The following is a 27,513-nucleotide window of genomic DNA, read 5'->3' as shown; positions in this document are numbered from 1 at the left end:
AGAATGCAGGGAGAGATAGATAGCACTAGAGTAAGGAATAGTTAAGTTATGAGGTAGTGTCAGAGTGAGGGGAAAAGTAATGAAGTCTAAATCAGGGTTAATGTGCATGTATGTGAATGCACAGAGTATGTTATAGGATTGGTGAGTAACAGGCACAAATTGCCATGTGGAAATATGATGCTATGACTATATCAGAGCCATGGCTCAAAGAAGGGCAGGATTGGTATTAAATATTCCTGGATACAAGGTGTTCAGGAAAGATAGGAAAGAGGGATGGATGGCAATATTGATTAAGGAGAACATTGCAGTGCTGGAGAAAGAGAATGTCTCAGAGAGTTCAAGGACAGAATCTATTTGACTAGCGCTAATGAACAAAAAAGGTGCAATTACATTGCTTGGTGTAGTCTACAGATCACCAACTAGTGGAAAGGATGTGGAAGAACAAATTTGCAAGGAAATCAGAGGTGTAAGAATTGTAGAGCAGTTAAAATGGGGGGCTTTAAGTATCCCAATATAGACTGGGATTGTAGTAATGTAAAGGGAAGAGAGGGGCAAGAGTTCCCAGAGTACGGTTGGGAAAATTTTCTACAGCAGTATGTTTCCAGTCCATTGAGAGGGGTGGCACCTTTGGACCTGGTTCTTGAAAAATGAAGTGGGCCAACAGGATCAAGTGCCAGCAGGGGCAAATTTAGGAGACAGTGATCACTGTATCATAAGGTTTACGTTGGCTATGGAAAAGAATAAAGAACAATCTAGAGTAAGAATAAATAACTAGAGGAAAACCAAGTTCAATAGGGTAAGAATGCACCTGGGCCAAATAAATTGGAATCAAAGGTTGGCAGGAAAAGTGGTAGCTGAACAATGGGCTAACTTGAAAGAAGATAGTTCGGGAACAATCAAGGTGTATTCCCTCAAAGGGGAAAGGTAGGGAAAACAAATCCACAGCTCACTGGATGATAAAAGAGATAGAAATTAGGACGAAGAAAAAATGTGACATGTCAAGTGGATAATACAATGGAGAACCAGGCTGAATCTAGAAAGTTCAGAGGAGAGTGAAAAAGCAAATAAGCGAAGCATAGAGGGAGTATGAAAAGACACTGGCAGCTAACATAAATAGGAATCTCAAAGTCTTCTATAGGCATATCAATAGTAAAAGGGTGGTAAAAGGAAGAGTAGGGCCGATCACAGACCAAAAAGGCGATTTATACATAAGACAGAGGAAATAGCTGAGGTATTAAATTAATACTTTGCATCTGTTTTTACCAAGGAAGATGATGCTACCCAGGCCATGATGAAAAAGTAGGTAATTAGTGACAGATTGATAAGGAGGTATTACATACTTAGAGCAAACCGGATGAGATGCAATTCAAAGAGAGAGGTAAGTGAGAGTGGAAATTGCAGAGGTACTGGCCATAATTTTCCAGTCTTCCTTACACTCAGAGGTGGTGCCAGAGGACTGAGAACTGAAAGTATTACTGGGATAGACTGGGATATAGTAGTGTAAAGGGAGGAGAGGGGCAAGAGTTCCCAGAGCACGGTTAAAAAAATTTTCTACAGCAGTACATTTCCAGTCCATTGAGAGGGGTGGCACCTTTGGACCTGGTTCTTGAGAATGAAGTGAGCCAAGAGGATCAAGTGTCAGCAGAGGCAAAAAAGGTGTAAAGATAAGCAACTACAGGTCAGTCAGTTTAGCTTCAGTGGTGCAGGAAACTTCTAGAAACAAGAATTTGGAACAAAATTAGTAGGTGCATGGACAAATGCAAGTTAATTAAGGAAAACAGCATGGATTTCTTAAGGGAAAATCATGTTTAACTAATTTGCTGGAGTTTTCTGAAGAGGTAACAAGAGAGGGCTGATGAAAGCAAAGCTGCTGATGCGGCGTAAATAGAATTCCAAAAGGCATTTGATACAGTGCCACACCACAGACTTGTGAACAAAGTTATAGCTCACAGAATAAATATGAAATTGGCTCAGTGACAGGAAACAGAGAAATGGTTAATGGATGTTTTTCAGGCTGGAGGAAGGCTTGGAGTGGAATCCCCCAGGGGTCAGTGTTGAGACCTTCGTTCTTTTTGATATATACTGATGGCCTAGATCTTGGTGCACAAGGCTCAATCTCAAAATTTGCAGATATGACATGACACTTGGAAGCATTGTGAACTGTGAGGAGGATAATATAGAACTTCAAGAGGACATAGATAGGTAGGTGGGATGGGCAGACAAGCGGCAGATGAAGTTCAATGCAGGGAAATGTGAAGTGATTCATTTTGGTAGGAAGAACATGGAGAGACACTATAAACTAAAGGATTCAACTCTAAAGGCTGTGCAGGAGCAGAGGTCCTGGGTGTATATGTGCATAAATCATTGAAGGTGGCAGGACAGGTTGAGAGAGTGGTTAATAAAGCATATGGTATCCCAGGCTTTATTAATAGGGACATAGGTTACCAAGAGCAAGGAGATTATGTTGAATTAAAAACAAAAAATGCTGGAAAAACCCAGCAGGTCTGATAGCATCTGTGGAGAGAGAAGCGGAGTGAACATTTCAAGTCCGTATGACTTCTTCAGAGCTAAAGAGGAGTAGAAATGTGATGAAATTTATACTATTTAAGGGGGATGGAGCACTTGAAGCTGGATGGAAGGTCAGTGATAGGTGGGGTCTAAGGAGAGATTGACAATGATGTCATGGACACTTGTATAAGGTACTATTCGGCCTCAGCTGGAGTTTTGCATCCAGTTCTGGGTGCCGCACTCTGGGGAAAGATATGAAAGCATTGGAGAGAGTGCAGAAAAGATTCATGAGAATGGTTCCAGGGCTGAGGAACTTCAGTTATGAAGATAGATTAGAGAAGTTGAGACTGTGTTCTTTGGAAATGAGAAGGCTGAGAGGAGATTCGATAGAGGTATTCAAAATAATGAGGAGTTTGGACAGAGTAGATAGGGATGAACTCATGAAATGATCGAGGACCAGAAGGCACAGATTTAAAGTAATTCACAAAAGAAGCAAAAGTGACACGAGGAAAAATTTTTTCACGTGGCAAGTGGTTAAGGTCTGGAATGCACTGCCTGAGAGCATGGTAGAGGTATGTTCAATTGAAGCATTCAAAAGGGAACTAGATTGTTATCTGAAAAGGAAGAATGTCCAGGTCTACGGGGAGAAGGTGGGAGAATGGCACTAAGTGAATTGCTCATTCAGAGAGCTTGTGCAGACATGATGGGCTGAATGGCCTCCTTCTGTGCTGCAACAATTTTGTGATTCTGCAAAAAGGGGTAAGGGAGCAAAACCTAGGTCACAAAATCATAAAAGAATGGAGCAGAATTTATAAACAAACTATATAATCAACACAGGCAACAAAAATGTGAGTCGACCAACTCAAAAACTGATGTAATAAAACCCCTAGGTTCAGCAGATTTCCTTGTATGAATGCTGGAGGGTACCAGACTGCTCTGCTCGCTTTTACACACCATCTGGTCCTAATCTGAAATACAACCACTCTGGGCAGTGATCTTGAATAACATAAAGGCCATGGCCAGCATTAAAAGGTCCTCACATCCAATGTCCTACCCCTTAGGTTCTTGACTTCCATTTGAGATGGCAGAGTAGTGAAACTTGATGCTGGCAAGTGATGAGATGCATCTCTCATGTTATCTCAAGTTTGTCCTTCACAACTCATCATATTACACAATCACCCACCCTACAAGCCAACAACAGTGACAAAATTTCTATCTTGTCACACAATCACCTATGAAGGAAACATTACTTACCATAGTAACTCCTGTTTCTCTGGAGGGTCTTCCAAACAGGAGCATTGTGGGTTTTGATTTACGCCTGCACAACTGATCAGAAGATTGAAAAATCAATGCAAGATACCTCTGCACAAGACAGGTACTCCTCCTCAAATAAATACCCCCTTCAGTGATGGTGCTGATTAAAGGACCAATAAAATAAGTATTCAGTAAAACCTAAGGGGAGTGTGCAAGACTATGGAGGGCAGTTTAGCAGAAACAAGAGTTACTGATGGTTCCACTGGAAGAATATGTTTCCTAAAAACAAGTGACCGAACACCACAAATATGTACACTCAGATGGAGGTTATTTTCCATTCAAAAATCAAGACATGGAAATATGACAGGACATCAGAAAGAATACAAACATCAACAGGGCATCCAGTTAAAAGGACGCTAATTTACATTGCATTATAAATAATTCAGTTGGAAGGGGGAAGAAAGACTTGGAATACAGAACTCCAAAATACCTAAACTATTAAACTGTTCAGAGGCAACATTAAGAAATGGTTGGAATGTAAAAGTGACATCCTATCTCTTACACCATATGTGTGTAGATAAGAAAATTAAAAAATGGGATTCTAGCTTTTATAAATGAAGGCATAAGATACAAACGCAAGAGATAATAACGAGCCTAAACAAACTCTAAAAAATTCACTTAGAGTACTGTGTCCAATATTCACAGTTTATTGGATGTTTATTGAGGTTTTAAAGAGGGCGCAACGCAGGTTCACTATGCTACTGCCTGGTGTAATATAAAAAGAACTTGTAAAATTGAGGTTTTCTTCATTAGAAGAACAGAGATTATGGAGCAATATGGTATATGTATTCAAAATTATGAAGGGATGGGGTAGGGCATATAGAAACAGACTTTGTCCAGTATTTGTGGGGTCTAGAGCAAGAGATCATAGATGCAAGATCATATGAGAGCGCTTTGGAATAATAGCAAGAGAAACTTCTTCAGAGTTGCAAGGCTGTAGAATTCACTATTTTAGGGTTATTTATTGCCTGTGACAGATACCATGCCAATAGTCAAGGTCAAGTTGGTTAGGTAGTTGAAGGAAAAGGGGATGGAGGAGCATGAAAACAGGCTGGGAAAGTGTGATTAGGATCTTTTGTGTGCTTTGAAAGTAAATGTCAACATGGACTGGTTAGCTATCTAGGTATTTATCTACAGAGCCATATTTCCAGTAGGTAAATCACTCTATAAAAAGCCAATCAATGCCACTTCAGAAACCATGTTTTTCTAGAACATGCACATAACAGAAAACGTGCATCTACATTCATAATTCTCTACTTTAGCTCAGTAATTATTCAAGGTTTGGTAGCCTTTTCTGTTGATTTAATGCACCCCTGTGCAGTGGATGACACGATATTCCAGTGGAATTATTTATATACCTTTCATACAACTACATTTGTGTCTTTAGCATCCACAGGACTCAGCACACCAGAGACAATGGAGGAATTAACAGCCCGTGGAGAGATATAGCTGGGTGTTGTCAATAGACTTATGGAAATGGAACCTATTCTGATGCTGAAAAGGGGCATCGAGTAAGGTAAGGAAGGGGACTGAGCCAAGAAAAGATCCTGGGGTGACAGTGAAGAGTGGGAAGTGAAGTAATCACAGAAGATGCTCTGGCCACAACTGGATAATGGAACCAAGTGAGAAAAGTCCCACTAAACGGAAAAACAGAGGAGAGGCATGGGGGAAGAGAGAAAGGAGAATAATGTGCTCCACCATGTTGAAAGTTGCAGGGTACCAAGAAGATATGAATGATAATGTACTCCAGGCAGAAAATGTCACTCCGAGATATTAGTTAGGGCCGTTTCAGAGCTTTGGGAGGGGCATTCAAATATTGAGTTGTGGGAGTAATGGATATAGATCTATGTGGAGGCAACATGTTCAAGTACTTGAGAGGAAACAGATGGAGCAGAGTTTGCAAGGATAGAGAGGTTGAGCAAGTTTTTCAGAGTGGGTACAACTTTGATAGTGGAGAGGGAAGAGCAAAGAAAAAGCAATTTATTTCAGCTGGCATGGGGCTAGGTTTGGAAGTTGGCTGGTCAGCAGCTTAATAGCAATGGAGTAAAGGGAACAGCAAGTGGGTCTCATGGGTGATGAGCTCCAATAAGGCATGAAAAGGAATGGAAGAGAAACTAGAGGGTAGGTGACACAAGGCATGTTTCTGATGGTATATGGAGCAAAGATGGAAGGACAAATTAATCAATATGTTTTATTTGTTGAGATTAATGAAAATTGTCTCTCAAATAGATGTGAGGGTCATTGGTTCAAAATAAGCTCAAATCTCCTGAACATCTTTTCTATTTGAAACAACTTACATCTGGAAATGAACAGTGCCTGGAGGTTAACGAAGATGATTCTGTGGTCTGTGAATTAACAAATGAATGAACTCCTCCAACTAGATACTTTAACTGAAAAGCAGCAAAAGAAATGCAATTAACTGCTTGATCAGAATAGGGTTTGTTAATCTCTAAATGATAAGAAGGGCTTGTGAAAACAGGGAGAATGTATTAATAAAGGATATCAACCAGGTGGTCCAATCTTAATTGGCAGTGCTCAAGATTTGGAGTCTAAGCTGGTAAGTGGAACATGTGACAAATCCTGGTCCAGTATGCCAAGGAAGCCAGAGAGACAGCTCACATGTAGTTATCTTAAATGAATCAGCAAGCATGCAGGGAATAGAAGTCATGGTACCTTGATAATGTCAACCGTAGCATCATTATATTCAACATAATCTAAGATTCAATGCAGTTGAGGACTAATCCCCAGATAAATAATTTTTAAAAGGGTCAGTTTTCAAGGGAATAGCTTAAACAACTTGACTATGGTAGAAGCATTGTTTGATAATATTTCAATTGAGGAGAAACTTGATACCTTTAAAGGTACACTGCTGCTAACTGAGTAAAAATACATACCTAGAATTAGGAACTGCTAAAAACAAACATGATCTTAAGTAGACCAACAAAAAAACCTCAAGTGAAACCAAAAACAAACATTTCATGAACACTGCACACTAAAAAATCAAATAATTGTTCCAATATAAGAAAATAATATTGCAGGTCATAAAGATAGGTGATTTATTCAATGATAACCTCCTTGAAATATTTATTTACTGAAGGCTATGGTTGACATCATCAAGGTGCAATGACTTCCATTCCCTGCATGCTTGCTGATTCATTTAAGATAAGCAAGGTTTACACTATCTAAAATAATCCAAGGAGACTCGGCAACTTCAACATCAATTAGATATATGCCCTAGAACAATGTAGAATAAGTTCCTAGGGATGGACTGTACATATGCACAATCAGAAGACCAGAGTGCTGACCCAGTTCCAATGAAACATCATTGACCTGAAACATTAACTCTGTTTCTCTCTCCGCAGATGCTGCCTGACCTGCTGACCATTGCTGGCATTTTCTGTTTTTATTTCAGATTTCCAGCATCCACAGTATCATGCTTTTGTGCCAGAGAGTTGATTGTCACACTAAGGCAGACCATGAGTGCTCAGCAGTCCTGCTGGATGGAGGTACAAGATAAAAGCACAAGAAAGGCTAACACATCACTGTAGTATTTACTAAGATAAGAGCATAAAACTGCAGATGCTGGAAATCCAAAACAAAAATAAAAATACATGGAAAAACTCAGCAGCAGGTCAGGCAGCATCTGCGGAGAGGAGCACAGTTAACGTTTCGAGTCCGAATGACTCTTCAACAGAACTAAGTAAAAATAGAAGAGAGGTGAAATATAAGCTGGTTTAAGAGGGGTGGGGGGGGGGGAACAACTAGGACTGGATAGAAGGCCAGTGATAGGTGGAGATAACCAAAAGATGTCACAGACAAAAGGACAAAGAGGTGTTGAAGGTGGTGATATTATTCTGAGGAATATGCTAATTAAGGGTAGAATGCAGGACAAGCAAGGTACAGATAGTCCTGGTGGGGGTGGTGTGAAGGAATCAAAAAAGGCTAAAAGGTAGAGATAAAACACTGGATGGAAATACCTTTTAAAAATAATGAAAGTAGGTGGGAAAAGAAAAATCGTTGCTCCCAATGCGGTTTCCTCTACGTTGGAGAGACCAAACGCAGACTGGGTAACCGCTTTGCAGAACACCTTTGGTTTGTCCGCAAGCATTACCCAGGCCTCTCTGTCGCTTGCCATTTCAACACTCCACCCTGCACTCATACCTACATGTCCATCCTTGGCTTGCTGCATTGTTCCAGTGAAGCTCAATGCAGACTGGAGGAACAGCACCTCATCTTCCGACTAGGCACTTTACAGCCTTCCGGACTGAATGTTGAGCTCAACAATTTTAGATCATTAACTCTCTCCTCCATCCCCACCCCATTTCCGATTCCACACCCCCACCTTTTTTCCAATAATTTATATAGATTTTTCTTTTCCCACCTACTTCCATTATTTTTAAATGAATTTCCATCCATTGTTTTATCTCTATCTTTTAGCCTTTTTTGATTCCTTCACTCCACCCCACTCACACTAGGACTATCTGTACCTTGCTTGTCCTGCTTTCTACCCTTAATTAGCACATTCCTCAGATAATATCACCACCTTCAACACCTCTTTGTCCTTTTGTCTGTGACATCTTTTGGTTATCTCCACCTAGCACTGGCCAGCTATCCAGCTCTACTTGTCCCACCCCCACCTTAAACCAACTTATATTTCACCTCTCTTCTAATTTTTCTTAGTTCTGTTGAAGGGTCATTCGGACTCGAAACGTTAACTGTGTTCCACTCCGCAGACGCTGCCAGACCTGCTGAGTTTTTCCAGGTATTTTTGTTTTTGTTTACTGTATTATTTACGGAGTGCTGTATTGTCAGATGTGCTATCTTTCAGGTGATATGTTAACTGGCAGCACTATCTGCAGACTCAGGAGACGACTAACGGCACCGGAATTTCATCCTCAGTTCAGGAACTGGGAGTTGGGGCATTTCCCAATGTCACAGTCCCAACGTCAAAAAGTCAGCCAAGTCTTTTGGTCTCTGGGTACTGGGTGAGGGCTGGAGTCAGTCACACCACCTCCTGAGATAGGCCTGATGTGGAAATGGAGGCAGGTGGATGGCAAGGCCAACAGGTTAGAAGGCCCACCTACGTTTACTGGGACATTGGCCAGTTCAATTCAGGGTCTTTAGACTCTTCCTTCCAGCCATTTCTCCTCATATCCCCCATTGCCCTTCCACACCCCCATGCCTCTTCCATACTCCATTCAAAGTAATAATGACATTCATAATGACCCCATCTGGGAAAAAACATGTGTCTGGCCAGCTGCTCAGCCTCTGATACAGTTTCCAGATGACCTCATTTGGCTGAGCTTAAAGAATGGTTAATGGACTCAGCTCAGCAGGGGTCCATTTATACTGTTGCATAGAGGAGGGCTAGGTTTGTATGGCTGGCAGGTTTTATGAGGTTGTAAATAAGTTACTCTTTCTTCAATGTGGTTTCTTGATGCCCCTGTTTGTTTATTTGGACAATATTAAGAGGTGCTAGGAGGAATAAATCTTTTATCATTCATATTTGGAATACCATTGTTATACTATTGAAACCATGTTTGGTTATTGTTTCAGTTTCAGGAGCATTTCAAAGACTTGCCAGACTTACCAATAGCTCACTGGTTCTGTACGTAGTGGATACTGGAAGAGTGAGTATGGCAGAGGAATAGGGGTAATGGAAGGGGTATGGAAGGAACTTGGGAAGTAGAGGGGGTTTTCGGTTATAAGGACAAAGGAGGGGGCATGGAAGGGGTATGGGGGATATGAGGGAGCATGCAGAATATGAGGAGACATTGGCAAGACCTTTTAAACTCACCTGTTAAAAGGCTCCTCACTTCACAGCAGGCCTCCCCCAAGGTTCGGGAACTGACTTACCGGGTGATGTTCCCATAGCCTTCAGGAACCCACACATTGACTTGAAAATACCATGGGAAGGAAAATTTGAATTTCCATTGGGGATTTAAACAGCACCCTTTTAAGTGAGTGTCGAGTAGCGATCTGTCACAATTCCCGACCCAATGAAAATGGTGGGTGGCGGAATCATAGGGGGAATTTAAATTTGGGGCCCTGCATGCCTCCACTTTGACCCTCCTGACTCATGTGGAAAATTCAGTCCAAGACCTTTCTTTAAGTGCATAAAGTTCTTCTAGTACCTTTAACTAATACCAAAAGAAAATAATCTAATCATTAATTAATTTGCTTTCTGTTGATCTTGCAGTGCCCAAATTTACTATCATGCTTGCCTACATAGCATTGATTGTTGTTCAAAAAATACTAAGGCATTGTGGCATCCTGAGAAAACAAGAAGGCATCATATGTGAATGCTAATTCTTGCTTCTTAACATCAATAACTGTATCATGTTCCAGTATATTATGAACTTCCAGTCAATACTATAAAAATTTTGAACACGGTCTATTAAAATAGCCACCGCAAATTATGGCTTCTGAGCTCCTGTCGGTCCTGAGTCTCAAGCAAATACCTAATTAAATATGGATATTCACTGCCATCCAGAGAACTCACACAACCTTTTGTAGAAGACTGGACCGTCAAAAAAGAATTATAGCATTCCAGCCTTTCTGTTTCAGCATGGGTAAAGGAAACATTGAAACTCAATGTGTACTACACAAATGTGAACTGGTTGCCATCAACCTTCCATTGTATTATGACGCTCTCTCATCCAAATATAGACTGGGTGAATTTCAAAGTGTCAAACGACAACACAAAAGGTGTAATCAGTACATATCACCCTTTCTTAGGAAAAGCACCTTGAACTTGTACAAGTCACATAGTGAGGAAACAATTTTGTGATCTACTTTTAAAATTCATCAAGAAGCTGCTTGCAGACAGAGTTCCATCAGGCAACCATCGAACCAGCTGCAAATCAACTAAGCAGCCAAGGTAATAAACAGCCAGACCATGAAAGTGGAAGGGGTCTCCTCAACTTGTCCCAATTTCAAATTCAGCTGAGAATCAATCACCTGGAAAGTCAACTAAAAGAAGCTTTGCAGCTTATTGAAAATCCTCTGATTTACTAAACCTTAACGTCAACCAAAGTATCAACTCATTTAAGAAGCTATAGGCCTGCCACGAAAGAGACAGAAACAATCATAAATTGTAACTATATTTTTTTTCCTCATCTGTGTCTAATTTTTGCGTGAGTGATAGTGTGGGTGAGTCATCACGTTTTAAACCTCTGGGGCAAGTGTGTGATAATAAATAACTTTCCTTGTTTTTAAATTCACAAAAATCTTGCTGCTGGAATTATCTAAATTGGGAAAATCACTCTGAGGGTAGGAAAACACACCTCTCATATACAAAACACACTGATCACTGCAGTAAAAAAAAACACAAATTCTGTCCATGAAAAATTGGGTGTTGCCGTCTGGGATCAAATCCATTGCAAACGAGCCATTTTTGACTTTAAAGGAACTAGAAGTGAAAAGGAAAAGCAACTCAGAGCCAAAACTGCTGAAACAAGACACAAAAGGGATTACAGTAGTAAGCTTTGTGGAAGAGGCAGTGGTAATCTAGATTGGCAATCTAGATGCCCAGGCTAATGTTCTGGGTCACAGGTTCAAATCCCACAATGGCAGTGATGGAATTTGAATTCAATTATTAAATCTGTCATCATAAGCTACTCTCAGTAATGGTGGCCATGAAACCATTGTCGATTGCTGTAAAAACCTTCTGGTTCACTAATGTCCTTTTGTTCTTTAGGGAAGGAAATCTGCCTTCCTTACCTGGTCTGGCCGACATGTGACTCCAGGCCCACAGCAATGTGGTTGACTTTTAATTGCCCTCTGAAATGGCCTAGCATGTCACTCAGTTATATCAAACCGCTGGAGAAAAGTCGACACATTCTTTTGCTCAGCAAGTTGTTTCTTTTAATACATCAGTTTTTTTTTGAAATTCACGTTTAACGTTGTGCCAAATCTTATCTTTCTGAAGTTTGCTGATCGGCTCCTTGAATAAGAAAAAAATTGAAATGTGCTCCCATTTGGACATCAAACTAGGCATTGGAAATGACAACAGCAAACCAGCCTTTTCAACCCATCAAAATCCTCCTTACTAACATCTGGGCGCTTGTGCCAAAATTGAGAGAGCTGTCCCATAGACTAGTGAAGCAACAGCCTGACATGGTTATACCCACCAAATCATACGTGCGCACCTGTCCCTCGCACCCACACACACCCTTCCCTCATGTGTGTGCCCGCATGCGCCCTTCCCCCGCGCGCCCAAACGCACCGAGTCACAAAAAGGTTGGCTTCCCCAACCTTTGCACTTGGGGGCACATTTCAATTTTTTTCTTACTCAAGGGTCCGATGAGCAAATTTCGTGCACACACATACACCCTTCCCTCGTACATGCGCGCCTGTCCCTCCCGCACGCGCATACATACACCCTTCCCTCGTACACGCGCGCCTGTCCCTCCCGCACGTGCATACATACACCCTTCTCTTGCACACACAACCCGTCTCTTTCACGCACTCACACACACATGCTCTTCCCTTTCGGACGCACACCCCCTTCTCTCGCACGCGTGCACACCCCCTTCTCTCTCGCATGCGGGAACATACTCACGCACACTCACCACTCTGACACACACACACTCACCCCTCTGACACACACACACTCCTCTGACACACACACACACTCACCCCTCTGACACACACACACTCACCCCTCTGACACACACACACTCACCCCTCTGACACACACACACACTCACCCCTCTGACACACACTCACCCCTCTGACACACACACCCCTGACACACACACACTCTCACACCCCTGACACACACACACTCTCACCCCTCTGACACACACATACTCTCACCGCTCTGACACACACACACACTCACCCCTCTGACACACACACACTCACCCCTCTGACACACACACACACTCACCCCTCTGACACACACACACTCACCCCTCTGACACACACACACTCACCCCTCTGACACACACACACTCACCCCTCTGACACACACATACACTCACGGCTCTGACACACACACACTCTCACCCCTCTGACACACACACACTCTCACCCCTCTGACACACACACACTCTCACTCCTCTGACACACACACACTCACCCCTCTGACACACACACACTCACCCTCTGACACACACACACACACACACATCCTCTGACATACACACACACACACTCACCCCTCTGACACGCACACACACACATTCACCCCTCTGACACACACACACTCACCCCTCTGACACACACACACTCACCCCTCTGACACACACACACTCACCCCTCTGACACACACATACACTCACGGCTCTGACACACACACACTCTCACCCCTCTGACACACACACACTCTCACCCCTCTGACACACACACACTCTCACTCCTCTGACACACACACTCTCACTCCTCTGACACGCGCACACACACTCACCCCTCTGACACGCGCACGCACTCACCCCTCTGACATGCGCACGCACTCACCCCTCTGACACGCGCACACACACTCACCCCTTTGACACACACACTCACCCCTCTGACACACACACTCACCCCTCTGACACACACACTCACCCCTCTGACACACACACTCACCCCTCTGACACACACACACACACTCACCCTTCTGATACACACACACTCACCCTTCTGATACACACACATGCACTCACCCCTCTGACACATACACATACTCACCCCTCTGACACATACACACACCCACCCCTCTGACACACACACACACACCCCCACCCCTCTGACACACACACACACCCCCACCCCTCTGACACACACACACACACACACACACACACACACACAGTCACCCCTCTGACACACACACACACTCTGCCCTCTGACACACACACACACTTACCCCTCTGACACACACACACACTCACCCTTCTGATACACACACACTCACCCTTCTGATACACACACACACACACACTCACCGCTCTGACACATACACACACTCACCCCTCTGACACATACACACACTCACCTCTCTGACACATACACACACCCACCCCTCTGACACACACACACACCCCCACCCCTCTGACACACACACACACACACACACACACAGTCACCCCTCTGACACACACACACACACTCAGCCCTCTGACACATACACACACTCACCCCTCTGACACATACACACACTCACCCCTCTGACACATACACACACTCACCCCTCTGACATATACACACACTCACCCCTCTGACATATACACACACACTCACCCCTCTGACACACACACACACTCACCCCTCTGATACACACACACACTCACCCCTCTGACACACACACACACTCACCCCTCTGACACACACACACACTCACCCCTCTGACACACCCACACATCTCTGACACAAATTTATAATTAATATCATAAGAATGATCAGTCCTCTATTTGGATGGGTGATACAATTAGCATTAGGTCAGTCAGGTATCTGGATTGGACATTTACATAAAAAGTGATGTCAGTATCTATATGGATAGATGTTCAATGCTGTAGATTTGCAAAGAACAATTGGATTCTGCTGCAACAGATTCTTAGTTGAAAATGCACGGTATTGAATAGTTCAGGGACACTGTGTGTAAACCATCCACCCACCCTCCTGCCCTCACCCACACCTTACCCATCCACCTTTACTCTAAATCGGTGGGGCAGGGGTGCGATGAGAGGGGAAGAGAAACCTGGAGTGAGCCCTAAGGCCCAGTGGTGCCTGTGCGCGGGTGCACACTGAGCGCCGGGGGAGGGGGGGGTGGGGGGGGGGTGGGGCCAGGGTGCTGTGGGGAAGTTGGGAGACAGTGGGGTTGAAAGTGAGGAGAGAGTGGGGTTGAAAGTGGCGTGAGCCTGGGGGAAGTGGGGCCTGGGGATAGTGGGGAGAGCCCAGGCAATAGTTGGGAGAGCCCAGGGAGTAGTGGGGAGAGCCCAGGGAACAGTGGGGAGAGCCAGGGGAAAGAGGGAGAAAGCTGGGTGGAAATGGGTTGAGAGCCATGGGAAAGTGGTGAAAGCCAGTGTGGGCCCTGCGTGCTGTATAGTTTCTCTCTATCTCCACATATGAGCATATGAATTAGGGGCAGGAGTAGACCACTCAGCCTTTTAAGCCTGCTCCGCCATACAATAAGATCATGGCTGATCTGATTGTAATCTCAACTCCATATTCACACCTACCCCTGATAACCTTTCACCCTATTGCTTATCAAGAATCTATCTACCTCTGCCTTAAAAATATTCAAAGACTCTGCTTCCACTGCCTTTTGAGAAAGAGGATTCCAAAGACTCATGACCCTCTGGAAGAAAATATTTCTTCTCATCTGTCTTAAATGGGCAGCTCTTTATTTTTAAAGTGACCGTTCGTTCTAGATTCTCCCACAAGAGGAAACATCCTCTCCACATCCACCCTGTCAGACCCCTCAGGATCTTATGTTTTAATCAAGTCGCCTCTTTCTAAACTTCAGCGGATACAAGCCCAGCTTGTCCAGCCATTCCTCATAAGACAACCTGCCTGTTCCAGGTATTAATCTAGTAAACCTTCCCTGAACTTCCAATGTATTTGCATCCTTCCTTAAATAAGGAGACCAATACTGTACACAGCACTCCAGATGTGGTCTCACCAATGCCCTGTAAAACCGAAGCATTGCCCCCCAACTCTTGCATTCAAGAAAAGCAGCAAGAGCCGGGAAGGAAAGCAGTGATAGCCAGTGGGAACGGGGGTGAGAGCCAGGGAAATATGGAGAAAGCCTGGGGCAAGCGAGGAGAGTGCCAGTGTGATGCTAGATATGTAGATCTCATGTCCCAAAGACTGGCAGATTGTATCAAACAGCATGTTCCTTCCAATGTTTGCAACGGCAAGGTACAGACTGTACTCAGCTTACTTGCAAAACTCACAGTGTCCAACATTAGATTTGACAATGTTTGCTAAATAATCCTCAGTATGCTAAGAATCACACAAACAACCAATTTAAGATTGTCAATCAGGCTCACGGTGTGATGCATTTGCATGTACTGGAAGCTATATATATTAATACACAGGGCCCTGTTCTTTGCAGACAGAAAAAACATGTACACACATTGCACCTGTTTCAGCTAAACAAAACAAGTGACAGCCATTTGCTGGTTCATTCCTCAGAGCAATGCCTTGACCCATCAGAGTCAAGCTGCCTAGTTTAAACTTCAAACAATGCTTGGCAGTTAACAGTCAGTCAACATCAACTGGTCCATTCTCCATGGCAATGCCTCTACCAATCAGAGTCCACTTACCAACCAATCAGCACTTTCTTCTCATACAGTATAAATTGTTGTTCCCTTCATATTTGGTATTCTTATGAATTGTCCCGATGAGTGCAACATGAAAAGCTTCGACAAATAAAATCTCTTTTTTCAGCAATACTCAAGTTCTGAACTACCAAACGACTATTCCTAGGAGGCATGACAGGTCGATGCAGAGGGATTGTTTACCATGGCGGAGAAAACTAAAACTAGGAGATGTAGTTTCAGAATAAGGAGTCGCCTTTTTAAGATGGAGATGAGGTGGAATTTCTTCTCTCAGAGTATTGAGAATCTTGGAATTCTCTGCCCCAGAGAGCTGTGGAGGCTGAGTCCTTGAATATATTCAAGGTTGAGATAGACAGATTCTTGAACTATAGTTGGGGAGGGGGGGGGGGGTCAAGGGTTATGGGATACAGGCAGGAAAGTGGAGTTGAAGTCAAAATCAAATCAGCCAAGATCTTAGCTAAAAGCAAAATACTGCGGAAGCTGCAAATGAGACAAAAACAGAAAATGCTGGAAAAACTCAGCAGGTCTGACAGCATCTGTGGAGGGAGAAAAACAAAGTTAATGTTTTGAGTCCGTATGACCCTTCTTCAGAGCTCTGTTGAGCTTTTCCAGCATTTTCTGTTTTTGTTTCAGCCAAGATATTATTGAGTGATAGAACAAGCTTGAGGGACCGTATGGCCTCCTCCTGCTTCTATTTCTTATATTCTTAATTTATATGACAGAAAAGTCAACTTGTTATATCAGGTGAGAACATACATTAAATAAAAAAGATCAGAATAAAGAAGGAATAGAGAAGGAAAAGAGAGGCTTTTAGCAGGTACAAGGGGAGCAAATCAGCAGAGGCATTAGTGGAGTACAGAAAGTGCAGCGTGAAGCTTAAGAAAGTAATTAGGAGAGCAAAGAGGGGATATGAGAAAGCTCTGGCTGGTAAAAGTAGGGAAAATCCCAAGATATTCTATAAGTATATCAATGGGAAGAGGATAACCAAGGAAAGAGTAGGGCCCATAAGGGACCAAGTGGGCAATCTAAGGGTGGTGCCAGAGGACATCGGTAGAGTGTTGAACGAATACTTCACATCCGCCTTTACCCAAGAGAATGAGGATGAAGGTATCGAACTCGGGGTGAGAGACTGCAAGGTTCTTGAGAAATATGGGGACATATAGGGAGTAACAAGGCATTGGAGGTGTTGGCAGGCTTAAAAGTGGACAAACCTCCAGGTCCAGATGATTTGTGTCCCAGTCTGCTGAGGGAGGCAAGCGAGTTCACAGGGGCTCTGGCCCAAATTTTTAATTCCTCTGGCCATGGGTGAGGTGCCGGATGACTGGAGAACAGCTAATGTGGTTCCGCTATTTAAGAAGGGTTGTAGAGATAAGCCAGGGAACTACAAACCAGTGAGTTCACGTCAGTAGTAGGGAAACTATTGGAGAAAATTCTGAAGGAGAGAATCTATCTCCGCTGGGAGAGGTAAGGTTTGATCAGGGATAGTCAGCATGGCTTTGTCAGAGGGAGGTCATGCCTAACAAGTTTGATTGAATTTTTTTGAGTTGGTGACCAGGTGTGTAGATGAGGGTAGTACAGCTGATGTCGTTTATATGGATTTCAGCAAAGCCTTTGATAAGGTCCCACATGGGAAGGCAAATGCACATGGGATACAGGATAATTTGATAAGGTGGATTCAAAATTGGCTTAGTTGTAGGAGACAAAGGGTGATGACAGAAGGCTGCTTTAGTGATTGGAAGCCAGTGTCCTGTGGCGTACCACAGGTATCTGTGCTGAGTCCCTTATTAATTGCCATTTATATAAACGACATAGATGACTATGTGGGGGGTAGGATTAGTAAGTTGCGGATGACACAAAGATTGGCCGGGTGATTAACAGTGAGGTTGAGTGTCTTGGGCTACAGGAAGATATAGACGGGATGGTCAAATGGGCAGATAAGTGGCAGATGGAATTTAACCCTGAAATGTGTGAGGTGATACACTTTGGAAGGAGTAATTTGACAAGGGCGTATTCAATGAATGGCATGGCACTAGGAAGTTCTGAGGAACAAAGGCATGTGTGTCCACAGATCTCTGAAGGCGGCGGGGGGGCATGTTAGTGGGGTGGTGAAAGAGACATATGGGACACTTGCCTTTATCAATCAAGGCATAGGTTACATAAATAGGGAGGTCATGTTGGAGTTGTATAGAACTTTGGTGAGGCCGTAGCTGGAGTACTGTGTGCAGTTGTGGTCGCCACATTACAGGAAGGATGTGATTGAGCTGGAGGGGGTGCAGAGGAGATTCACCAGGATGTTGTCTGGGATGAAACATTTAAGTTATGAAGAGAAGTTGGATAGACCTGGGTTGTTTTTGTTGGAGCAGAGAAGACTGATGGGCGACCTGATTGAGGTGTACAAGATTATGAGGGGCATGGACAGGGTGGATATGGAGTGACCCTTAGTTGAAGGGTCAGTCATGAGTTCAAGGTGAGGGGCAGGAGGTTTAGGGGGGATGTGAACTAAAACTTTTTTACCCAGAGGGTGGTGACAGTCTGGAATGAGCTGCCTGGGAGGGTGGTGGAAGCGGGTTGCCTCACATCCTTTAAAAAGTACCTGGATGAGCACTTGGCACGTCATAACATTCAAGGCTATGGGCCAAGTGCTAGTAAATGGGATTAGGTAGGTAGGTAGGTCAGGTGTTTCTCATGTGTCGGTGCAGACTCGATGGGCCAAAGGGCCTCTTCTGCACTGTGTGCTTCTGTGATAAATCTGAGAATAATACCTCTCATAAAATATCTACCTAAGGTTCATTTGCTTGGTCCCTGGGATGAGAAGGTTGTCCTATGATGAGAGGCTAAGTAAATTGGGCTTATGTTCTCCGGAGTTTAGAAGAATGAGGGGCGATCTCATTGAAACACTCAATTTTCTGAAGGGGCTTGTCAGGATAGATGTTGAGAGATTGTTTCTGCTTGTTGGGGAGTCTAAAACACGGGGGCAGAATCTCAACATAAGGGGCTGATTATTTAGGACTGAAGTAAGGAGAGGGTTGTGGATGCTCCATCGCTTAATACATATATGGCTGGGATAGACAGATTTTTGGTATCTCAGGAAATTAAGGGATATGGGGAATAGTCAGGAAAGTGGAGTTGAAGCTTAAGATCAGCCATGATCATATTGAATAGCCAAGCCAGCTCGACGGGCCATATGGTCGACTCATGCTCCTATTTCTTATGTTCTAAGTATATTGAAATGTTTTAATGATCAACTGAAAAATTGAAGGGTGCCAACCAAGTGGACTTCTTTGTCCTTGAATTTCTTGTTGAAGCTGCACTCATCTAGACAAGTGGACAGTATTCCATCACACTTCTGACTTGTGCCTTGTAGATGGTGGAAAAGTTTGGGAAAGTCAGGGGGTGAGTTGCTCACTGCAGAATTCCCAGCCTCTGACCTGCTCTTGTAGCCACAATATTTATATGGCTGGTCCAGTTCAGTTTCTGGGCAACAGTAACCCCCAGGATGTGACAGTGGGGCATTCATGATGGTAATGCCATTGAATGGCAATGGGAGATGGTTAGGTTCTCTCTTGTTGGAGGTGCTCATTGTCTGGCACTTGTGAGGTGCAAATGTTGCTTGCCACATATCACTCCAAGCTTGTCCAGGTCTTGCTGCCTGCAGACACAGACTGTTTCGTACTTGAGGAGTTGCAAATGGAACTGAACATTGTGCAATCATAAGATCAGAAGTGGGAATGTTCACTTATGATGGAAGGAAGACTACTTAAGCAGCTGAAGATGGTTGGGTCAGGAGTCACAAATCTAAGGTAGGGGCTGCAAAGAGCTATCTTTTTACGCAGCAATTTGTAACCATTTGGAAGTCACTGTCTATGAAGGTGGAAAAAGGCAATCAATATTTCAAAAGGAAATTGGATGAGCACTTGAGCAAAATAAACTTACAGGGCTGCAGGGATTGAGCAGGGGAAATGAATGAGACTGATTGGTTTGCTATACGGAGAAAAGGCATGATGGGTTGACTGGCCTCCTTTTATGCTATAATAGTGCTATGATGCTACGCGAAACTCCTGCTGTTATATCCAGGGGCTGAGATAATTAGTCTCCAATAACCATGTACATGGTGTGACTCCAGCCAGTGCAGCAATTTCCCAATTCCAATTGACTTGAATTTTACTAGGGCTCCTTGAAGCAAACTTGATGTCTTGATGTCAAGAAGGATCATTCTTCTCTCTTTGGACCAAGGCTGCAATGGGATCTGGAGCCAAGTGGCCTTGGCAGAACCCAAAGTAAGTTTCGGTGAGCAGGTTATGGGTGAATCCGTGTTATTTAATAGCACTGTCAATAACATCTTCCAATGCTTTGCTGGTGATTGAGTGTCAAGTGGGAAATGAAATGCAGCAACTTGATTTTACACAACCCCTTCAACAAAGTAAAATGACCCAGGCACGTCAGAGGAGTGTTATCAGACAGGGTTTTGACATCAAGATACACAAAATATATTAGGATAGGTGACCAAAAGCTTGGACAAAGCAAACCACTTAGTTCCAAAGGCAATTAGGAATGGGCAACAAATGCTGGCCTCGCCAGCGACATCCACGTCCCATAATGAATAGTATGTACTGCTGACAGTGTGCCTGTGGAAGGAGCATCTTCATGGAGGAGAGTGCGGAAGAGGTTTTGGGAAGAAATTCCATAGTTTGGGGCATAGGCAGCTGATGGCACAGCAATGAAAACTGCAGATACGCAAGAGACCAGAATTGGAGGAGTGCTGTAGAAGACTAGAGGAGGCATCTGGAAAAAAAAAGAATTTTAAGATCTACATACTGGTTAGTGAAGTGGAGAATAATGAAGTTGATCTCCAGTGCCCGTGAGAAATGACTTGATAAGGTAGAGGCCTTCAGCATCAAACAGATGCATCTCAGAATACCTCATGAAGGTACCCAATATACTCTAATTCAGTTACACCAAGGCAGCAGAGAAAGAGGACACAGACTCAGGAGATAAGAGAAGCAGATTTAGGACACTGTTTATTTACTGATGACGGTCAAATGCTGGTGAGAGTTGTCAAGAAGAGTAGTTACAGCCAGGACACTGGACATTTGTTAAAAAAACGGCCAGTTGTAATGGGAAGTGAACAGAGTATTCTGCAAAAATAAAATCAAACAGGCTGTAGGGCCTTCATCCAAAATGATTTTAATCAGAGCAACACAAATAAGAGCATTAGGTTTGGTTTGGCGGAAACAGCCATTTGTCACACAATGAATCCCAACCCTTATCTATTAATTGTTACCGCATGGTTTTGCTGGCAGCCTTCATGTATAGGGGCTCTGAAGAGCAGTGTTCAAATCAAATATGGACAGATAAAATGCATACAAAAATATGCGGCAGCTATGGATAAGCGAAAATGCTAAGTGCTGAAGACATATCTTTGCATTGGTCAGTTTTCCCTAAGCAATTAAACTAAGTAAACATCTGTTGGCACTTTCCTAAAGTATAACTGAGAAAAAACATTTATATGTCCATTTGTACAAAACCATTCACAACCTCAGGGCACCCTAATGAAGTACTTTTGAAGTGTAGTTGCTGTTGACTGTTAACTACTGTTGTAGTTACTTTTTCTGATTGGCAGGATGTGATGAGTGGTGTCCCACAGGGGTCTGTTCTGGGGCCTCAACTTTTTACAATTTACATCAATGACTTAGATGAGGGGAGTGAAGACATGGTAGTTAAATTTGCAGATGATACAAAGATAGGTAGGAAAGTACGTTGTGAAGAGGACATGAGGAGATTGCAGATGGATATAGATAGGTTGAGTGAATGGGGGCAGGAAGAACAAAAAAGAAGAGTATTACTTAAGAACGGCTGCATAATTCTGAGGTACATAGGGACCTAGGTGTTCTAGTACATAAGTCACAAAAAGTTAGTATGCAGATTCAGCAAGTAATTAAGGCGACTAATGGAATGCTATCCTTTATTACGAGACGGATTAAACATAAAAGGAAGGACGTTATGTTTTAGTCACACAGGGCATTGGTGAGACCGCACCTCAAACACTGTGTGCAGTTTTAGTCTTCTTATTTAAGGAAGAATGTAAATGCATTGGAGGCAGTTGAAAGGAGGTCTCCCAGAATGATACCTAGAATGAGTGGGTTGTCTTATGAGGAAAGGTTGGACAGACTGGGCTTGTTTCCACTGGAGGTTAGAAAAGTGAGGGGTGACTTGATTGAAATATACAAGATCCAGAACGGCCTTGACCAGGTAGATGTCAAAAAAAAATGTTTCCTCTTGTGGGCAAGTCTAGAACTAGGGGGCACTGTTTTAAAATTAGGGGTCGCCCTTTTAGGCCAGAGGTGAAGAGAATATTTTTCTCTCAGAGGGTTGTGCAACTTTGGAACTCTGCCTCAGAAGGTGGTAGAGGCGGGGGTCATTGAATATTTTTAAGGCAGAGGTAGATAGATTCTTCTTAGGCAAGGGAATCAAAGGTTATCGGGGTTAGATGGGAATATGGAAATCGAAACACAAGATGATCAGCCATGACCTTATTGAATGGCAGAGCAGGCTCGAGGGGCCGAATGGTCTACTCCTGTTCCTATTTCTTATGTTCTTATGAAATGTAAGAATGTGGCATCCTATTTGCAAACAGCAAGGTCCCAGGAACAATAATGATATTGATCAGACAATCTGCTTTAGTGTTGTTGATTGTACTGAAGTGCACAAGTTTTACATCTATGGCACAACCAGTTCTTCCACCTAACTCCTACCACCTGGAAGGCAAGGGCAGCAGATGAATGGGAATCTGTAAGTTCCCCTCCATGCCACTCACCATCCTGACTTGGAAATATAACGCTGTTCCTTCAGTGTTGCTGGGTCAAAATCCAGCCAGAAGAAAAATATATATATCTATTTCAACCTGGCTACTTTATAAAATTATTTTTATTTTACAAATTGACAAGACTTTACCCTGACTAACCATAACTCATACCAGAGGAATTTCTACCTTTAGAAACCAGCAGGGTTTCCCCAGAAGTACCTTGTTATCTTCAAATAGGTGCTAATGCCCTCTGTGACTGCTGACAATCCCAAAGAAATGCACCAACCCTCTTTATATTTCTAAGGCAGAGCTCTAGCCAATGGAGATGATGCGTCTGCAAAGGACAAAGGAGACTCTGACTTCTCTATGAAACACCTCAAGATTCCGGACCTGAGAAAATGCATCCTTTATTCAACACCCAAGAAAAGAAGTGCGAGATATGTCACGTGACCTCCCCCAAGCTGCTACAAGCTGTAATATTGCTGTGTGGAACTGAACCTAGGCAGTCTACCATTTTACCATCTAACAGGTAGCAGCAGAAAGAGCTCTGTCCAGGTCAAGTGCTTGGCCCTCATCTACACTGTGAACTACTGGAACATTGGAACATCTGTATCTGTGACTTCAAGACTAATTCATCTCTATGTGCCTTCTCCCATCGTGGAAGTCCTCGATTCTGGAATGTCAGATCACCCGGCAACAGTTTCAGCATGAAGGAATACACCACTGGACTTTTAATTCTGGGCTCTGGACTCATGTGAAACCATAAATCTTATTTTTATCGTGGTCTTGTCCTGCACCCCTTTCTTTCCCTTCTCCCTCTTTTATTGTATGAGTGCAATAAGGGACAGATGGTGTGAAACCTCTTTCCTGTGTTTTGTATAAACCAACCTTATTTTACCTCATCTCAAGTTTGTTGTGGGGTTATTAATAGAGGTTGTGTCACTCCAAACTGAAGGGAAACGTATATGTGTGGAACCCTGGATAAAGCATGGTCTGACACTCTATAAGTTTAAGTATAAGCTTACATATGAAGAATGGTAATTCCACCAAGTTACCAGGGGGCTAATTTTTTTTTTTAATTCGTTCACAGAATGTGGATGTTGCTGACTAGGCCATCCCTAATTGCCCTTGAGAAGGTAGTGGTGAGCTGCCTTCTGGAACCGCTGCAGTCCATATGGTGTAGGTACATCCGCAGTGCTGTTAGGGAGGGAGCTCCATGATTTTGACCCAGCAGCAGTGAAGGAACGGCGATATATTTCCAAGTCAGGATGGTGAGTGGTTTGGAGGGGAACTTGCAGATTCCCATGTATCTGCTGCCCTTGCCTTCCAGGTGGTAGGGGTCCTGGGTTTGGAAGGTGCTGTCAAAGGAATTTTGGTGAGTTGCTGCAGTGCATCCTGTATATGGTACAGATTGCTGCCACTGTACGTCAGTGGCGCAGGAAGTGAATGTCTAAGGTGGTGGATGGGGTGCCAATCAGGTGTGCTTTGTCCAGGATGGTATCAAACTTCTTAAGTGGAGCTGCACTCATCCAGACAAGTGGCGAGTATTCCATCTCACTCCTGACTTATGCCCATTTACTCTCCACAGAATTCCCAGCCTCTGGCTTGCTCTTGTAGCCACAGTATTTATATGGCTGGTCCAGTTCAGTTTCTGGTTAATGGTAACCCCCAGGATGTTGACTCCAACCAGTGTTTTCCCCTGATTCCCATTGGCTCCAGTTTTGCCACACTCAGTCAAATACTGCCTTGATATCAAGGGAGGTCACGCTCACCTCACCTCAGGGGTTCAGCTCTTTTGTCCATTTCAGGGGGTCGATTAGCTCAGTTGGCTGGGTTATTATGCAGAGTGACGCCAACAGAGTGATGCCTTCCTGTACCAGCTGAGGTCATCCATGAAGGCCCTGTCTTCCACCTCCTCAACCTCACCCCTCGCCTGAGGTGTGGTGATCCCCAGGTTAAACTCACCACCAGTTGTCTCTCGCTAATGAGAGAAAAGCCTATGGTCCTCTGGGACTACAGTGACTTTCATTCATTCTATGTTTTGATCAAGGCTGTAATGAGGTCAGGAGCTGAGTGGCCATGGGGGAACCCAAACTGAGTGTCAGTGAGCAATACTCTCCACTTGTCTGGTTGCTGAGTAAGTGCCGCTTGATAGCTCTGGTGATGCCACCTTCCATTGCTTTGCTGATGATTGAGGGTAAACTGATGGGGTAGTAATTGGACGGGTTGGATTTGTCTTGCTTTTTGAGTACAGGGCATACCTGGGCAATTTTCCATAGTGCCGGGTAGATGTAGATTTTCAATGTAGCTGTACTGGAACAGCTTGGCTAGCGGCACAGCAAGTTCTGGAGCACAATTCTTCAGTGTTATTGCCAGAAATTTGTCAGGGCTTGCAGCCTTTGCAATATTCAATGCCTTCAGCCATTCCTTGATATCACGCAGAGTGAATCAAATTGGCTGAAACTGACATCTGGAGGAGGCCAAGATGGATCACCTAGCACTTCTGATTGAAAATGGTTGCAAATGCTTCAGCCCTGTCTTTTGCACTGGTCTTGCCCATCCTTGAGGATGGGGATAATTATGGAGCCTCCTCCACTAGTTAGTTGTTTAGCTGTCCACCATCATTCACGACTGGATGGGGAAGGACTGCAGATCTGATCCATTGCATATGGGATCACTTGGTTGTAACTGTCAATAATAGAATTGTACAGGATCCTAAGTCTGATCTGCCCATGGCTCATTGCTTATTGCCTCTGGTACTTCATCCTGAGCCGCCTTCTTGTCAGTTTATGTCAGTGGTGGTTTGTCATTGCCTTCACCCAAGTCATTCTTCAAGAGGGGTGCAAAGAAATTGTCAGAGGGAAAATTTGATGGTCACCCTATTAGTCTGAGCTATATTTAAATTTGTCCAAAGGTGAAAAGCCAGCATTCTAACTCACTTCCCCAAACAGCAAGCACGCCACAGGCTTTCAGTTTATACAATTCATAACTCCATGACAGGAAATCTTGAAGCATTTGAACTGACTACAAATTACAAGACTGGATTTGCGCTACCAGTTTCCAGGGCTATGAGAGGAAAAAAACTCAAAGCATTCTGCACTTCTTTAAATTTTCAATGTGTAATTTAGGCCAAATAAAAAGTCAATGATTTATGATCCTCAAAGAAAAATAGGATCGATAACAGTGCAAAAGAAAACATATTGCAACATTGACTAGCACAGGTTTAATCAAGTTCAATGGTACCCTAACAGTTTATTTTATTAACATACCATCTAATCCATGGACGCATACTATTAGATGAATGCCATCTTCCACATTCTCTTCCTCCTCCAAACTGAAGTATGGGATTTTGGAAGCTAAATCAGGAACATCACTGTACATAAAACCAGGAAAATTCAGCAGCTTCAACTCTTCTTTTGCCTGGAGGAAACTAAAGTCAGAGCAGATTTATTAGTTTTATTGATTCAGGCATTTAAAATCAGAGTTAATTTAATTATAATGGAATGTTACTAACACTATATACAGCCTTCCTTACCGATAATCAACCTCTACAAACTAAGAATCATTTTGCTCATACATACAAATCATTAAAAGTACCTCAAAATACAAATGTTTTGGGGAAGTTGGTCTTTTGTGAAACATGGCAGCAGAGAACTGATTTTTCTCAACCACCAACACACTGTCTGGTAAGGCCAGCACTTGAAGGAAACACCATTATCAAAGCTAGTAAATAATACAGTTTCAACTTATGCTAGTTCAGAAAAGAATGTAAGGCAGGAGATATGTCTGCATTAGAGCTGACATTTCAAAAGTAGGGAAGATGCCACTTATGATAAGTAATTTAATATTCTTCTTCAGATTGTAAGAATTGGAAACAATATTTACCAAAGCAGTACAAAAACGTATAGAGTGGAGCTCTGATAGAATTACCTAAGGTTAATCTAGTCAGCACTGGAACACCAAAATGTTTATGCTTCAGAGTAATCAAATCAAGTCAGTAATGCTTAGTACCTTAAGCGCAAGCTTGCTGCCTTTCAAATGTTCCGGAAAGGCATTACATGCATATTGGCCCACAGTGCCACAATGAGTGGTTAAATATGCTTCAACTTAATTTGGAGGATCATACACTTCTAGTAAGCACCACAAGAAGTTACACTTCACTACCACATAAGCTAGGTTTTGCTTATTGATTGAAGTGGCATTTCAAACCTAAACTGTAACTGCCTAGACTGATTAAATGATTTCATCCATTTACCCAACGGTCTCATGCCTCTATTGGAGAGTGCTGCCAATAAGTGACACGCACTGCAACTAAGACATGCTGACATCAAACTAAAACGAAGGCACTTTTTGTTGTTGCTGCAACTTGCGGATGTTGAATCGTGTACCTTCCATTTAAGGGAATGGATGGTTTATATTGGTGGCTACAGTGGACAATTTGCAGTAGGGTAACATTTTGAGCTTTTTGTTCCAAATGAGATGTTCAAGATAACAAGGTCTCTGTACTTTTGGAGGCTATGTAAAGCATGTTTAGACAGAAATTGCTCAATATGTGCTAAAGACATTAAGTTTTACATCTCTATCACATCTCTTGACCACCTCTGTCTCTATGTTGTCAGA

At 43.2% G+C, this 27,513-nt stretch overlaps 1 protein-coding gene across 8 annotated transcripts in view; it reads right to left on the bottom strand.

The window, feature by feature from the left end:
* Nucleotides 1-27,513, bottom strand: part of fam135a (family with sequence similarity 135 member A) — a 259,444-nt gene that overhangs the window by 44,146 nt on the left and 187,785 nt on the right. For 7 of the 8 annotated variants that reach the window (XM_041187897.1, XM_041187900.1, XM_041187895.1 and 4 more), the window contains one exon: nt 26,163-26,323. In XM_041187897.1, coding sequence (XP_041043831.1) covers nt 26,163-26,323 — 161 coding nt within the window. Of the gene's footprint in view, nt 1-21,100; nt 21,227-26,162; nt 26,324-27,513 lie in introns of those variants that run through there. The other variant, XM_041187902.1, reaches the window with a different exon arrangement.

Source organism: Carcharodon carcharias, chromosome 5 (assembly GCF_017639515.1).
Source record: "Carcharodon carcharias isolate sCarCar2 chromosome 5, sCarCar2.pri, whole genome shotgun sequence".
Lineage (NCBI taxonomy): Eukaryota > Metazoa > Chordata > Chondrichthyes > Lamniformes > Lamnidae > Carcharodon > Carcharodon carcharias.
The sequence above is the reverse complement of the archived record's forward strand: the minus strand, read 5'-3'. Positions and strand labels throughout refer to the sequence as shown.